Source organism: Caretta caretta, chromosome 24, assembly GCF_965140235.1.
Source record: "Caretta caretta isolate rCarCar2 chromosome 24, rCarCar1.hap1, whole genome shotgun sequence".
In the NCBI taxonomy this organism is placed as follows: Eukaryota; Metazoa; Chordata; order Testudines; family Cheloniidae; genus Caretta; species Caretta caretta.
In genome coordinates this window covers 14,668,509-14,684,423 of record NC_134229.1, presented here as the reverse complement: position 1 = coordinate 14,684,423, position 15,915 = coordinate 14,668,509, and the positions used below count along the sequence as shown (strand labels likewise).

Genomic DNA, 15,915 nt, shown 5'->3' with positions numbered 1-15,915 from the left:
AGGAAACACCATTTCACTAGGAGGGTGGTGAAGCCCTGGAATGGGTTACCTAGGGAGGTGGTGGAATCTCCATCCTTAGAGCTTTTTAAAGCCTAGCTTGACAAGGCCCTGGCTGAGATGATTTAGCATCTTGATCAGCTCTGTAAGTAGGGAGAAGATCTCTGAGTTTTTCTTTAAGCCAGCAGACAAAAGAATGACAGGATTCAGGGGCTGAAAGTTGAAGTTAGTATAATTCAAAATGCAGATGAGAGAAAACGTTTTGGAAAGGAAGCATTGTCACAGTGAGAGCAATTAACGATGGGAACAGCTTCCCAAGAGAAGTGGTTGATTTATTCTCACTTGGAGTATTCCTATGGAGATTCGTATCTTTCGAAAGGACATATAGTTCAGCCACAAGATATTGGGCTCTCTGGTATCATTTATGTAGTAGAGAAGAATAATTCCCTCCACTGCAGGAATTACTGAGTGAAGTTTTCTGGCTTGGGTCATGCAAGGGACTCAGAGTAAATGATCAGAATGGTCCCTATCTATGACTGTATAAATTCCTGCGCTGATCTCTTTGGTGCTATTTTCCCTCACTCAGATTGATGGGGTGACTCTGACTCTCCCGGTGCATCTCAAGAGAAGAGGAATCGTCGTTTATCAGGATGGGTTTCATACAATTGTGCAAGCCGACTCTGGTCTGAGTGTGAGCTATGACCTGGCCCACAGCCTCTTTGTCAGCCTCCCCCCTGAGTACCGAGGCCAGACCTGCGGGCTGTGCGTGAACCTCAATGGAGCGGCTGAGGATGATTTTGTGATGCAGAACGTCTCCCATGGGAAGGACGCCTTCCACTTGGCTTTGGCTGGGAAGTCTGAGGATGTCCCTGGCTGTGACGACGGCTGCCCTGATTCCTGCCCTTTGTGTGAAGATGAGGAAAGTCTGGTGCAGTCCAAGTCCCGGTGCTGGGTGATCCAGGACCCTGATGGGCCGTTCTCCGCTTGCCACTCCCAGATTGACCCAGGCCACTATCTGTCTGATTGCATCTTTGACCTGTGTGTGTCAGGAGGGGAGAGCAGTGCCCTGTGCGAGTCCGTTCAGACATACGCAGCCGCCTGTCAGAGAGTGAATGTCACCATCTCACCTTGGAGGAATGAGTCTTTCTGTGGTAAGGCAGCACTGTGTAACTGTGCTACTGAACTGTGTGCTGGTGGTGGTCTGACTTTCCTTACGTGATGCTCTATATCAGATTACATGAATATTTGCAGCAGGAACTCAAATTCCATTGTTATCCAGTTCCCAGTTCACATCTGCCAAAGGGATTGTAGACATGTCAAAGACAAGGTCTGAGTTATATTCCACAGAAGGAGAAGATCAGCCAGGTCTAGGGTGTCACTCTCTTTCCAGGGTGAATTCAGAGCCATCAAAGTAAAGGACCCATAGTCTTCTGTGTTAGGTTTTCTTGTCCTTCATTATTATTTTGAAGAGGAATTTGAGACACACCAAGCCCAAAGCCCTCACTAGTAACAGTGGAAGTGTAAGATACAGTCATGCCAAAGTTTCATACCTGTCCAAATCTCTGAACAACTTTCCTCTTCCAATTTTCACAGACCCTCGCTGCCCAGCAAACAGTCACTACAAGCTTTGTGAGCGCCCCTGTCGGGACCTGTGTGCAGGCTCCTTTCTTGAAAATCACTGCAGCTCCCTGTGTTCTGAAGGGTGTTTCTGTAATGACGGGTACCTGTGGAGTGGGGATCAGTGTGTCCTGCCAGGGCATTGTGGTTGTGAGCACGACGGACACTACTATGGGGTGAGTTTCCACTTTTCTCTCAGACCTGACAACTCAGGACAGTGAAAAGACAGTATGAGAGAGAATCTGATTTGCTTCTGATTTGCAGGACTGAAGAATCTGATTGGTTTTTTTCTAGTGTATGTTCCCTGGAAAAGAACTGGAACTATCTATCTATCTATCTATCTATCTATCTATCTAGCTATCTATCTATCTTTGTTTTCTCTTCCTTTCAAGGAGATCAGAATATTAATCATAGATATGTAGTGCTGGAAGGGTCCGTTAGATGTCATCAGGGCCAGCCCCCTTCACTGAGGAAGGACCAAGTAGACCTTAGACAAGTCCAGCCCCTGGGCTGAGGCAGGACCAAGTAAGCCTAGACCAGCTCTGACAGGTGTTTGTCCAACTTATTCTTAAAAACCTCCAATGATGGGGATTCCACAGCCTCCCTTGGAACCTGTTCCTCTGCTTAACTACCTTAATAGAGAAAAAGTTTTTCGTAATATCTTACCTTAATCTCCCTTGCTACCATTTTAAGCCCATTACATCTTGTCCTACCTTCAGTGGATATGGAGAACAATTATCATTGTCTTCTCTATAACAGCCTTTAACATATTTGAAGACTGTTATCAGGTCCCTATTCAGATTTCTCTTCTCAAGACAAAACGTAGCCAGTTTTTTCACCTTTCCTCACAGGTCAGGTTTTCTAAACCTTTTGTAATTTTTGTTGCTTTCCTTTCAATTTTCTCCAGTTTGTCCAGTTTGTCCACATCTTTCCTAAAGTGTGGTGCCCAAAACGGCACACAGTTCTCTACCTGAGGCCTTTCTGGTGCTGAGTAGAGTGGGACGGTTACCGCCTGTGCCTTTCATACGACCCTCTTGCTAATAAACCCCACAATTATATTCGCTTTTTCGTAACTGCATCACATTGTTGACTCATATTCAATTTGTAACCCACTGTTACCATAAAACCCTTTTCAGCCACATGACCACCTCACCAGTTATTCCCCATTTTGTAGTTGTGACTCTGATTTTTCCTTCCTAAGCAAAGAACTTTGCACTTGTCTTTATAGAATTTCATCCTGTTGAATTCAGACAAATTCCACAATTTGTTATGGTCATTTTGAATTCTAATCCTGTTGTCCAAAGTGTTTGCAACCCCTCCCAGCTTGGTGGCATCTGCACATTTTATAAGCATACTCTGCTTCCCCCATGAGACCCCCCTAGGTATGCCCTCCCAGCCTGACCGCAAACCATTGATAACTGCTCTTTGAGAATGGTGTACCAACGAGCTCTGCACCCACCGAACGTAATTTCATCTAGTCCACATTTCCCTAGTTTGCTTCTGGGAATGTCATGTGGGACTGTGTCAAAAGCCTGACTGAAATCAAGGTATATTCCATCTACCGCTTCCCCGCCATCCCCGCCAGTAACCCTGTCAAAGAAGGAAATTAGGTTGGTTTGGCATGTTTTGTTCCTTGCAAATCCATGCTGGCTATTCCTTATAACCCTATTATACTCTAGGTATTTAAAAATTGGTTGTTTAATATTTTTTTCCAGAATCTTTCCAGCTATTGAAATTAGGCTGACTGGGCTATACTTCCCTAGGTTCTTTTTGTTCCCTTTTTAAAAGATAGTTTCTATGTTTTCCCTTCTCCAGTTCTCTGGGATCTCACTCGTCCTCTATGAGTTGTTGAAGATAATTGCTAAAGGTTCCAAGATTGCTTCCACAGGTTCCTTAAGTACCTGAGGATGAAGTTAATCAGGCCTTGCCGACTTGAATACATCTAACTTAGTTAAATATGCTTTAAACTGTTCTTTCCCTATTTTGGCTTGTGTTCCTTCCCTCTTGTTAATGTTAGTTGTGGTGAGTCACCATTAACTTTTGGTGAAGACTGAAGCAAAATAGGCATTAAACACCTCAGCCTTCTTGATATCATGAGTTTTTAGCTCTCCTTCCCCACTAAGTAGAGGACCTAAGCTTTCCTTCGTCTTTCTCTTGCTTCTAATGTATTTCAGGAACCTCTTTTTATTGCCTTTTATGTCCCTTACTAGGTGTAACTCATTTTGTGCCATAGGGCATGTCTACACAACAAAATTAAGTCAACCTAACATATGTCAGCATATAGCCGCTGCAGTAATTGCATCACTTGTGCATGTCTACACTATGCGCCTTCTGTCAGTGGTGTGTGCCCTCACCAGGAGCACTTGCACCGATTGAACTGCCAGTGTGGGGCATTGTGGGATGGCTTCTGATGGCTGGGATGATTTAATTGAGATTGGTCCTGCTTTGAGCAGGAGGTTGTATTAGATGACCTCCTGAGGTCTCTTCCAACCCTAATCTTCTATGATTCTGTGATTCTATGTAAGCCAGCAACAGTCAATATAAGCAATGAAGTGTCTACATTGACACTACGTCAGCCAACTACATTGACATTGACTCTATGCCTCTCATGGAAGCGGGGTTATTAAGTTGGAGTAGCAGACGGTCAAATAAATTGGTTAGTCTCTAAGGTGCCACAAGTACTCCTTTTTTTTTTGCGAATACAGACTAACACGGCTGTTACTCTGAAATTGGCGGGAGTGAAATTGGGAGTTAGGTTGATGTAAACTGCCTTGCATCGACCTAATTCTGTAGTGTAGTCCAGGGCTTAGCTTTTCTGATTTTGTCCCTATGCTTGTGCTATTCGTTTGTACTCCTCTTTAGCAATTAGTCCATTTTTCCACTTCTTACAGGATTCCTGTCTGATTTTCAGGTCATTAAAGAGCTGCCAATGAAGCCATATTGGCCTCTTAGTATTCTTCCTGTCTTTCCTTCGAATCAGGATAATTTGCAATTATGCGTTTAATATTGTCCTTTGACAAACTGCCAACTTCCTCTCTCTCTCTCTCTCTCTCTCTCTCTTTTTTGAAGTTCATTGTCCTTATTCTGCTACATTCACCTTTCTTTCCTTAGAATCATGAAATCTAGTATGATTTTCATCATTACTTTTGCCCAAATTGCCTTCCACCTTCAGATTCATTACCAATTCCTTCTTGTTGGTCAGAATCACATATAAAACGTCTCTTGCCGAGAATTGGGGCTTGTTTCTTTTTTGTGTCTCATTTCTCAGATTTTCTTAATGTGTTACAATAATTTGATGATATTTTGATTTCTTCTCCCCCTTCTCTTTCAATCTCTCTCGTTATCCCAGGTTGGGGACTTTCTCTGGCTCGCTGATTGCACCCAAAGGTGCAGCTGTGACTCCTCCGCTACTTTCCGGTGTGTCCCTGCCAGCTGTAACCCCGGCCAGCGGTGTGCTGTGAAGGACGGGAAGTTGGGCTGCCAGAGCCAGCTGACCACCTGCACGGTGACAGGGGACCCTCACTACTTCACCTTCGATGGGGCGGTGGCCCATTTCCAGGGCACGTGTGCCTACGAGATCTCGCACACCTGCAACTCCTCCCTCGACTTCTCCTTCCGGGTGGTGGCCGCAAACAGGAATTTCCGGAATCCCCGGGTCTCCTTCATTTACCGAGTGGAACTTTGGCTCAGAACTGGCCATTTTCATTCCCATGTTGTTCTGGAGCGAGGCAAAGATGTCCTGGTGAGTTGAGCACATTATCAGAAAGGGGCAGAGAAGAAATAGACACAACTGGAAGGAGAATCTAATAGTGGCAAGGTGACTAGGTGAATTCCATAGCTAATCAGAGGGGGGATTGCTATTCTTGTATGTTACAGAGAACCTCAATAGTGGCTTTTCTGTGAGTTCCTATGCTTCTGAGCTCTGTGCTGGAGTTGTGCTTTTGTGATCCCGGCTCCATGTAAACTTGCTGAGACTCCTTTCCTAAGAGTCCTGCTCAGCTGGGCATTATAGCTGCTCTCAGCTCCTGCTCAGCTGAGTGTGGTGAGGTTCGAGGTATCATGTAATTGAGCTGCAGAGCAGCTCCCTGTATAACGTCTCTGTGAATCACAGGATGCGCGCTTCCATGGCAGGTATCTTGGTGCCATCTGCTGTGGAAGGCAATTCCCTTTGTGATCCCTTGTGAACAGAGGTATTAGCCAGTCAGGATAGGACTCCTTAGTCACAGACAATTGTTTGTTACAGGTTGATAGTGTGAAGACTCCTTTACCAGCTCAGCTGGGACCCGTGGCCAACATCACAAGGGTGAAGAACATGGTGACTCTAAAAGCAAAGGCTAACCTGGAGATCCAGTTTAATGGCCACCATGCCTTGTTTGTCCGTGTGGGCCTGGAGTATCGGGAGCAGCTGTGTGGGATGTGTGGGAACTTCAATGGGGATCACAGGGATGATATAATCCTGCCCAATGGGGAGAGAGCTTCGAACGACGCAGAGTTTGGGAATGCCTGGACCTCTGACATCAGCCCCTCAAGGTGTGTTTGTATCTATTGATCTTCCCTTCTTTGTCGGTGAATGCCTGTTTCCATGGCCACATCTGTCCTTCTCCCTACACTCTGTTGCTTTAGGAGTATGTCTACAATGCAAAAGAAACCCCATGGCAGTGAGCCTCAGAATCCAGAGGGGAGGATTTTAGAGCCCAGACTCCAGCCCAAGCAGGAAAAATATCTACACTGCTATTTTTAGTCCCATAATGCAAGCCCCATGGGCTTGAGTTAATTGATCTGGGCTCTAAGACTTGCTGCTGTGGAATCAGGGCTTAATTTGTGCCAGGGCTTACCAGAGCTGAGCCCTGGCACCTCTAGGCTGGGCAGTTCATAGCTTCCTGGATCAGTTATGAATGTAACAAGTTGCTTGAGCCCAGGCACCTTGTTCATTGCAAATTAAGCACTGTACAGAATGATCTGGATCACATGGTAAGTTGGATGCAAGCCAACAGTATGCATTTTAATATGGCCAAATGTAAAATTATGCATCCAGGAACAATGAGTGTCAGCCGTACTTCTGGGGGAGGGACTCTGTCCCGGGAAGCAGTGAGTGTAAGGGTGTGTCTTCACTACCAACGTTACAGTGCTGCCACGAAAGCACTTTAGCATGGCCGTGTAATCGCAGCTCCGGCACTGGCCGAGAGCTCTCCCAGCAAAGGGGGGATTTGATAGCAGCCTTCAGCTGCCTGAAGGGAGGCTCCAAAGGGGATGGAGCTCAGCTGTTCTCAGTGGCGGCAGATGACAGCACAAGGAGTAATGGTCTCAAGTTGCAGTGGGGGAGGTCTAGGTTGGATATCAGAAAACACTATTTCACTCGGAGGGTGGTGAAACACTGGAATGGGTTCCCTAGGGAGGTGGTGGAATCTCCTTCCTTTGAGGTTTTCAAGCTCAGGCTTGGCAAAGCCCTGACTGGGATGATTTAGTTGAGGTTGGTCCTGCTTTGAGCAGGGGGTTGGACTAGATGACCTCCTGAGGTCCCTTCCAACCCTGACAGTCTATGCTTCTATGAGAGTGGGGAAGGAAGAATTTCTGTAATAAGCCTTGAGCCATGTCAGAAATTGGTTTGTACATAGACACATGTTCTGACTCTTTAAAAAGATGCCTCTGGTAAAAGAAATAACCCTGTAACTGGTATTCGCATGACACTTTCAGGTGTAAGAATGACACTGGCAACACAGAGGCATGTACAAAATTGAATGAGTTCCAGCAGCTGTGTGGGATCCTAACGAATCGCTCCGGGCCTTTTTCTGAGTGTCACTGGCACGAGAGTCCAGCCCCTTACTATGAGTCCTGTGTCTATGACCTCTGCCAGTACGGACTGGGCAATCACATGCTGTGTGCCGCGGTCGAATCCTACGATGAGATGTGTGCTTTTCACGGTGTGAAAGTAGCACAGTGGAGGCAAGGGCTGCGCTGTGGTAAGCAACAGGGGGTCTTTTGTTTTCCTCTAAGTTCATAGAGCCCTCAAGGTGAATTGAGAAGTTATGCCATTGAAGAAATCATCAAAGAAGCTCCTCTTGGATACTCAATAGTGAAAAGAATCTTAGTGTTTGTGGAAAATTTTCAACTTGTTTGTAAAACACTCTCAGCACCGGTATGCACAGGTGACTCTTCATCCCTTTTCTTCCCTAGGTGTCACCTGCCCAGCCAACACCTATTTTGACTTCTGTGGCCCTCCCTGCCCTGCCTCTTGCATCAGCCTGAATTCATCCATCCAATGCACAAAGCCCTGCGTGGCGGGATGCTTCTGCAGGGAAGGGTACGCTCTGGACGCTGGACGCTGTGTGCCTGTGAGCCGGTGCGGCTGCATGTTGAATGGTCAGTATCACCAGCTGGGAGAGGAGGTGATCCTGACAGACACCTGCAGCAGGAAATGCAGCTGCCGGCAGCCTGCCCAGCCCATGCAGTGCCAGGATCATGCCTGTGGGGCTCTGGAGATATGTAAAGTTGTGGATGGCAGCCGAGGCTGCTATCCTGTAAAATTTGGCACCCTATTGGTGTTTGGACACCCCCACTATCACATTTTTGATGGACTTGCTTTTGACTCTAAAGGAACCTGCAAATACACTCTGAGCAAGTACTGTGGCCCCCCTGGGAATCTCCCTGACTTCACTGTCAAAGTGGAAAATGAGCACAGGGGCTCCATCACGGCGTCCTGGACACGCCTGGTGGAGCTGGATGTCTACAGGGAGCATATTGCTGTAGCAGTGGGACAGTATGGCCAAGTGCAGGTGAGAGCTTGAATTTAATTTTTTTCCAACTGCTCTTGATGATGAGAGGGGGGCTCAGCAATTAGGGAGGGACCCTGAAAATGTTAAGTGTTACCCCTGTAGTGTCCTGCATCATCGCCCATCTTTTTCCACCCATTTCCCTGTCCCCCATGGGCATGCTGCCTCTCTCTCTCTCTTTCTCTGTAGGTGAGTATGACACTTCCAATGCTAGGAAGGATAGGGATGTGAAGGCCGGTCCTCTGCCTTTCACCTCATCAGCTGGGACACTCTTCCCCAAGTCAGTGTATCCCCTATACTTTCCCCTGCCCCTCTACCAGCACCGGTGCAATCGGCTGACCTTAGGAACCAATGGGTGGATTTTCAGAGGGACGGAGCACTTGCAGCTGCTGTCAGCTTCCATGGGGGCTGGAGATGCTTAGCATCCCTGAAAATCAAGCCACAGAACAGAGAAACTTGGAACGTTCTCCCCTGTACAAAGAACATGCATTGCAAAGGGGCAGCTCGTGTCTCTCCAGCAGCCTAAAATCAAACCTCTGCAATGAGGGTGCACCCTGGCATGTGGTACCAACGTGCAGGGACTGGCATTCAGGGTGGGCAGAGACCTTGTTTTTAAAAGGCGAGAGGGGATGGGTAGGGACTGCAGAAGCAAAGAAGAGAGGGGTTGTAGAACACCATATGAATAGATTGAGAGTTGTACGTACATCACACCGGCATACACCAACACATTTTGAAGCAAAGGATGATAAAGCTGATGCTAGAAGGGGCTAAGAAAGGAGATTATTATTTGCAAACATGATGCTGATCCTTCAGAACTTTTCCTGGTCATGCTGAATTCTTCCCCTTAGGTGAATGGATCCCTGGTCAATCTGCCCCTTGTCCTAGCATCAGGTAAACTCTATGCCTATTACAGCGGCTCATCTGTCATAATCCAGACAGAATTTGGCCTCTCTGTATCCTATGACTGGTCCCACTATGTGACGATTACTATACCTGAGATTTACTCTGGGCTGGTCTGCGGGCTCGGAGGAGACTTCAATGGAAACCAAAGCAATGATTTCAGGATGCCCAATGGATCTATGGCTCCGGACCTTGTCTCTTTTGTGAATAGCTGGAAGGATGTCGATTCCCCTTTCCATTGCACAGCTGTTGGTCCACAAACTGAATGCAACAAAGGAGCTAAAAACAAGTACAGAGTTCAGAGCTACTGTGGGGTCATAACAGACATGGAAGGACCTTTCAAACGTTGTAGCAACCTTAGTAATGCTCAGATGTTCCTGGAGAGCTGTGTGCATGATCTCTGTGCCACCAAAGGCAGCCACAAAACGCTCTGCGATACGCTTCGGAGTTATGCTGTGCATTGCCAAAGTCACGGCATCGCCATACAACCATGGAGACAGCTGGCTGGGTGTGGTAAGCCACTGATTTCAGGAGAGCCTTCGTTAATGGTAACCCACAAATTTCTCACATTTTTTTTAAATCACTCAACCATCGGGCATGGGAACACTGAGTAGATTCTCCATTGATTTGCACCTTGTGCAGCCTTTGTGCACGTTGGGGAGTCAACACTCTTTTTGTGATGGGATAACATTTTAAAGCCTTTTAACTCTCAGATCATATGGGTGTAAATGACCATACAATATGTACAGCACCAGAGAATAAGAACTTCTCTGTCTTTTTTTTTTTTACCTACTGTGAATAATGATAGCACTTAGACTATAATGGGCAGTTAAAATCTTCTTTTCTGGTTAGCTGTAATAGAGTATATTGACATTCCAGATATAGAGCGGAGTTCGGTTTCCTCAATTCCAATTATGGTGTCCCAAGCACACCAGAAAGCAATGAGCTAGATAGTCACTATGCATTAACTATATAGAGAAGTGCAGCAGATATTGTTCTCCCAGGAATGGTATGTACACAGCCTCAGACATTAGAAATAATTTTTATTGAATGAGAAAATTTTAGCCAGGACACTGCTACTCTGTTTGAAAATGCCAAGGGATTTTTAAGTGTCTCCGGAACAGCGACCAGATTTAGGCAGAAGGGGCTCTATTTTCAACAACTTTAATAGAATAGCATTCTCTATAAATACTGCACTGTGGGATTCTCAGGGATTTTCTGCCAATGTGACGGCGTTGGACTTTCTGTGAAACCTATGGTCCAGCCAACAGTGCTAGCCACAGAGGTGTAATAACACACTTGTATCACTTAGTAAGTATATTAATTATGGAAAACGTGATTTTGTAACAGAATACAAAACCTGAATATCAAGAAATACACATTACAAAGGAATATTCATTTTTGGCTCTTTCCTACTTCATTTTTATTTCTTTTATGATGTTTCCTGCCTGGGAGGATTCCCTGCAGCGTCGTTCTGTATTTCTAACCACAGTTCTTAATCTCTCTTTCAGAATTAACCTGCCCCCGCAACAGCCACTATGAGCTCTGTGGACCTTCCTGCCCGGCCTCTTGTGCCCACCCAGCTGTGCCCTCCCGCTGCCGGACTGCGTGTGAAGAAGGGTGCCAGTGTGACCCTGGCTTTGTGCGGAGTGGCACTGACTGTGTGCCTCCAGAGCAGTGCGGCTGCACCCACAATGGCAGATACCACCTGGCAGGGGAAAGCTTCTGGGAAGGAGAAAATTGCCGGAGATTGTGCAGATGTGACGGCTCCTCCCACGCTGTCCAGTGCTCCCGCTCTGCCTGTGCCCCTGGGGAATTCTGTGGCACTCGAAAGGGGGTTTATGGGTGCCATGAGCGAACCAACGGCATCTGCTGGGCGTCTGGTCTGCCCCATTACACTACGTTTGATGGGAAGCGATACGATTTCCAGGGCACCTGCAAATATGTGTTTGCTGAACTGTGTGGGACATCAAAGTCCTTATCCTTCTTCAGAGTGGAAGTGAAGAACGGAAACCTGCCCCATGTTCCTATGGCTGTGACCTCGGAGGTGTTTGTCCTTGTGAACAAGACTGAGATCCATCTGCAGAGAGGGCAGCAGGGGACAGTCAAGGTAATTCCATGGGGCTAGTGCTCTCTGGGAAACCAGATAAGTTAGTGATAGAGGTTGCTAGCTTATCTATTCAATTACTTTTCCCCATCCCAGTCAGTGCAGAAGTATTTATTGTCATCTACCCTCCACTGCCTTGTTTTGGAACAATAAGTATAGAAGGTTAGTATCAAGCCATTCAAACAAACCATTGTTTTTGTTTTTTGTTTTCCCTCATTTCCTCAACCACCTGTAGGCCTTCCTCATCTGAATGTGGCCTTGAACTGTCTGCAGGATTAATTCCCAGGAATAATCTCTTTGCTGCTATTTCTCTCAATCAGATTGATGGGGTCACTGCAACCCTCCCAGTGAGTGTCAATGCAGGCGAAATCATCATTTATCAGGCTGGACAGTACACGGTAGTGAAAACAGAGTTTGGGATGAGTGTGAGCTACGATCTGGCCCACAGCCTCTTTGTCACCCTGCCCCCTGAGTACCAAGGCCAGACCTGCGGGCTGTGTGGGAACTTCAATGCTGTGGCTGAGGATGACTTTGTGACACGTAACGGCTCTCTAGGGAAGGACGCCTTCCACTTCGCTGCAGACTGGAAGTCGGAGAATGTCCCTGGCTGTGACGACGGCTGCTCTGATTCCTGCCCTGGGTGTGAAGAGGAGGAAAGTCTGGTGCAATCCAAGTCCCGGTGCTGGGTGATCCAGGATCCCAATGGGCCATTTGCCTCTTGCCACTCCCAGATTGACCCAGGCCCCTATCTGTCTGATTGCATCTTTGACCTGTGTGTGTCAGGAGGGGAGAGCAGTGTCCTGTGCCAGTCCATTCAGACATACGCAGCCGCCTGCCAGAGAGCAAATGTCACCATCTTACCTTGGAGGAGCGAGTCTTTCTGTGGTAAGTGACCACAATTTCCATGTAACTAAACAAATGTATTTTTGCCAGCTCAGACAGACAAATCAAACTCTGCCTCTGCCTTTTGCTCACAGCTTTACTTTGTTTTATATCAGCTAAGTCTTGACCATTACTTTAGCTCTGGCAATAGGCCTCATACCGGGCCCCTGATACAAGGGCTTATGTTTCAGGACCTCATCTTAGTACAACAACATCCTAATACAGAACACACACAAAAAACTACGTTCCAACAACATTCAGGTTGCAAAGCCAAGCAGTGCAGGGTTTGGAAATGCCAGTACTAAGGTTGCCCCTGCAACCGCCATTCAGCCTCTTGTGCATAATGCTACAGACTGTATCTGAAGAGGAAGTTCTCAATCCAACCCTTATACAATAAATACTGTATGTATGTGTCATTGTATTCAGGCTTGTTTGCCAATCATCCACCCTCATACACAGTGGTAGGGAGGGGTCATCTCTTATATTTCTTCTTCCTCTGGACTTACACCAGGAGCTTCTATTAGAGTCATGTTCATGGAAGCACAGGATCAGTCTCCTGTGACTACAGAGCACGGACTCACCTTCCTGGACAATTTCGGTTCTTCCCATCTTGCAGTTCTGGGTTTCTTTGTCGGTTGGGTGTGGGCTGCTCTCCCCTTTAGACTGCACAGAGAAGCCTTCTAACCTCTGAAACCCTCTTTTAAAGTGGGAATTTCAAAGGAACTAAGGGAGTTGGGGTTCAAATGCCACTGAAATTGAACTCTTTGAAGCCCACTTGAAAATCACTGTCTTAAAAAGTAAGGACCCTGTAGCCAAGTGAAAAGCAATGGGTTTGCTACTGTGAAATCTCTGTTTGCGTTTTCAATCCTGAGTTTTATTTGGATAATTCCAGCGATGTGCAGATAGTGACCCCAGGAACTTCCAATTCCCTCTTTTATAGCCCTTTCGTGCCCACCCCACAGTCACTATGAGCTCTGTGAGACTCACTACCAGGACCTGTGTGCTGGATCCTGGCTTCAGAAGTACTGTGGGCACACCTGCTCTGAAGGGTGTTTCTGTAATGACGGGTACCTGTGGAGCGGGGATGAGTGTGTCCTGCCAGAGCACTGCGGCTGTGTGCACAACGGATACTACTACAAGGTGAGTTGATAGTTCACACTCTGACTAGACAACACGGGGGAATTTGGGTGCATTTGAACATATGGTAGAAAATCTGATTTCTTTTTTTCAGAGAGTAAAGAACCTGCTTTTCCATGAGCCCACACATTCCATGGGGAGTATCTGAGATACAGCTCATGAGGAAATGTTCTGTTTTCCAATGAAAAGTTTCAGTGAAAAATAAACGTTTTCATCATCAAAATTTTTCTTCAACAGTTTTGATGTTTTCAGCTTAAAGTCAAATTTTGGCTAAATATTGAAAAGTTTTGGTGTAAAACCAAATAGGTTCAGTTGCTGGCCAAAACCATTTGTTTTTCAGTTGCTGGAAACCAGATTATGTTCCCTGTTTTTTGTTCTCATGAAAATCTGAAGTTTTTCATCAAAATTGGACATTCCCCCAGAAATGTTTGTTGTTATGGAAAAGCCCAGTTATGTAAAAAGATAAAAATAAAAATTTTTCAAATGGAAAATTTCAGCCAGTTCTAATCTTGGTCCATGTCTCTTTGAACACTTTCTTTTCTCTCTGCTTTGCTAGAAAGCAAGAGGAGCTGACCAAACACAAAGAGCTCTAGTACATTTTGGCCTGTCTTGGTTCTGAGATTTCCTCTGGGATTTGGTTAAGAGGTTGTGCTGGTGATGATGCTGATGATGAGGATCATTTATTTCTTCTGTCTCTCCATCCCAGGTTGGAGACCACGTCTGGTTCTCTGGTTGTACCCAAAGATGTAGCTGTGACTCCCAAGACCATTTCCGTTGCTTCCGAGCTAAATGCTACCCAGGCCAGCAGTGTACTGTGAAGAACAGCAAGCTGGGATGCCAGAGTCTCTTGACTACTTGTGTTGTAACAGGGGATCCTCACTACTTTACATTTGATGGGGCTGTGGCACATTTCCAAGGCATATGTGACTACGAGGTCTCCCACACCTGCAACTCCTCCTTGGACTTGTCTTTCCGCGTGGTGACCGCAAACAGGCATTTCCGGAATCCCCGGGTGTCTTTCGTTTACCGAGTGGAAATTTGGCTCAGCACTGGCAATTTTAATGCTAATATTGTCCTAGAGAGAGGCAAAGCTGTTCATGTGAGTTGACCTGTGTAATAATAATAATTAATAATAATAAATATTGTGTCTAGTGGTTTCACCGTCGGTGTTTTAGAGGCAGAAGGATTCTTCTGTGTCTAAAATACAGAGAGAGACTTTTCTCCTCGATTTCTGTTTCCAGTTGTTTCAGGAGTCAGGCAATATCTGTTTCTTGTTGTGTGGGATTTTACTTCTGGTCCCTTCAATATTTTCAAGGGTGCAGTGATTGGGGGTGGATCAGTGTTTGGATATTCCACCTGAGGCATCAGAAGGAGCCTCCTTATCCAAGGGGAGGTGCTCAGCATTGTCTTAAGGTCAGGCCTTGTGAGGTATCACATTCAGTACCCCAAAATGGAGGAATTCTAAATGATTGGTAACTTCAAAATCTTGATCATCCTTTGACGGGTTACATCCCCCCCACTCTGGGATGCCGCCTGATATACTGGGGTACCACTGAGCTCGCCTGTTCGGCCAGCCTGGGCTTCCTGACAGTGTCCTGCTGAGCCAGGCCCTCAAGCCTCCTCCAGCACACACATAGGTAGGAACACACCCAGCTGCAGAAAGGCACAGACACTGAAATCAGCACTGCATGGGAAGGCTTCAGCCAGAGAGTTTCCCAGCACTCAGAGAACTGTGCAGTATAATGAAATTTGCTCCTTCCCTCAATGTGGAGGAAGATATACACAGCTTCCTCCCTGCCCTCCCGCCCCCAGTTATGAATTCCACAAACTGGTTTGAGAGTAAACAAAACCAAGTTTATTAACTACAAAATATAGATTTTAAGTGATTCTAAGGGATAGCAAACAGATCAAAGCAGATTACCAAGCAAATAAAAAAAATCCACAATATTAAGCTTAAGATACTAAAAAAACTGGTTACAAGTTGTAGTTTCTCACCCTAGATGTTATTGGTTTAGACAGATTGGAGAGGTTCTTGCAAGCAAGCTGCTCTTGCTTGCAGCTTAAAACTCCAGGTATTTCTTTCACAGGACAGACACCTTCCCAGTCAGGGCTCAGTCCTCCCCTCCCCTCCCCCCCCCGGCCTTTGTCTTTGTTTCTTAGATGTTCACAGCAGTCATCCTGGGCAGGGATCCAGTGAAGAAGGAAAGCTGATGATCTCACCCCCCCTGCCTTAAATAGGACTTACATATGGTGGGAATCCTTTGTCTTTCAGTGTGATTCCCACCCTCACACCTCACTCTCCAGTGGGAAAATACTGGTATTCTATGGAGGAGTCCAGTACCTGCTGACATGATCACATGACCCTGCAGTGTCAAAGCAGCCATGAGTCAAAGGCCCTTTGTAACATCCCAGGAAAGTGGGAGATTAACGTCTTCAAAGACCTATTGTTCCCCCTAATGGTCAATTGATTTGATTCCAGCTAACCAGCCAGGCTGACTGCATTTT

At 46.2% G+C, this 15,915-nt stretch overlaps 1 protein-coding gene across 1 annotated transcript; it reads left to right on the top strand.

Annotated features, from left to right (window-relative positions):
- Positions 1 to 1,710: 1,710 nt before the first annotated feature.
- LOC125626107 (IgGFc-binding protein-like) lies at positions 1,711 to 14,518 on the top strand. The gene is made up of 10 exons (XM_048828792.2): positions 1,711 to 1,790; positions 5,047 to 5,356; positions 5,858 to 6,144; positions 7,309 to 7,574; positions 7,789 to 8,387; positions 9,233 to 9,797; positions 10,796 to 11,394; positions 11,712 to 12,276; positions 13,214 to 13,413; positions 14,117 to 14,518. Exons 1-10 carry the CDS (start codon positions 1,711 to 1,713, stop codon positions 14,516 to 14,518), a joined length of 3,873 nt encoding a protein of 1,290 aa, XP_048684749.2.
- The last annotated feature ends 1,397 nt before the right edge of the window (positions 14,519 to 15,915 follow it).

Coding starts and splice junctions, on each gene's coding strand:
- LOC125626107 (XM_048828792.2), top strand. CDS start 1,711: ATGACGGGTACCTGTGGAGTGGGGATCAGTGTGTCCTGCCAGGGCATT. Junction 9,798..10,795: donor GAGACAGCTGGCTGGGTGTG/GTAAGCCACTGA, acceptor TCTCTCTTTCAG/AATTAACCTGCCCCCGCAAC. Junction 11,395..11,711: donor GGCAGCAGGGGACAGTCAAG/GTAATTCCATGG, acceptor TCTCTCAATCAG/ATTGATGGGGTCACTGCAAC.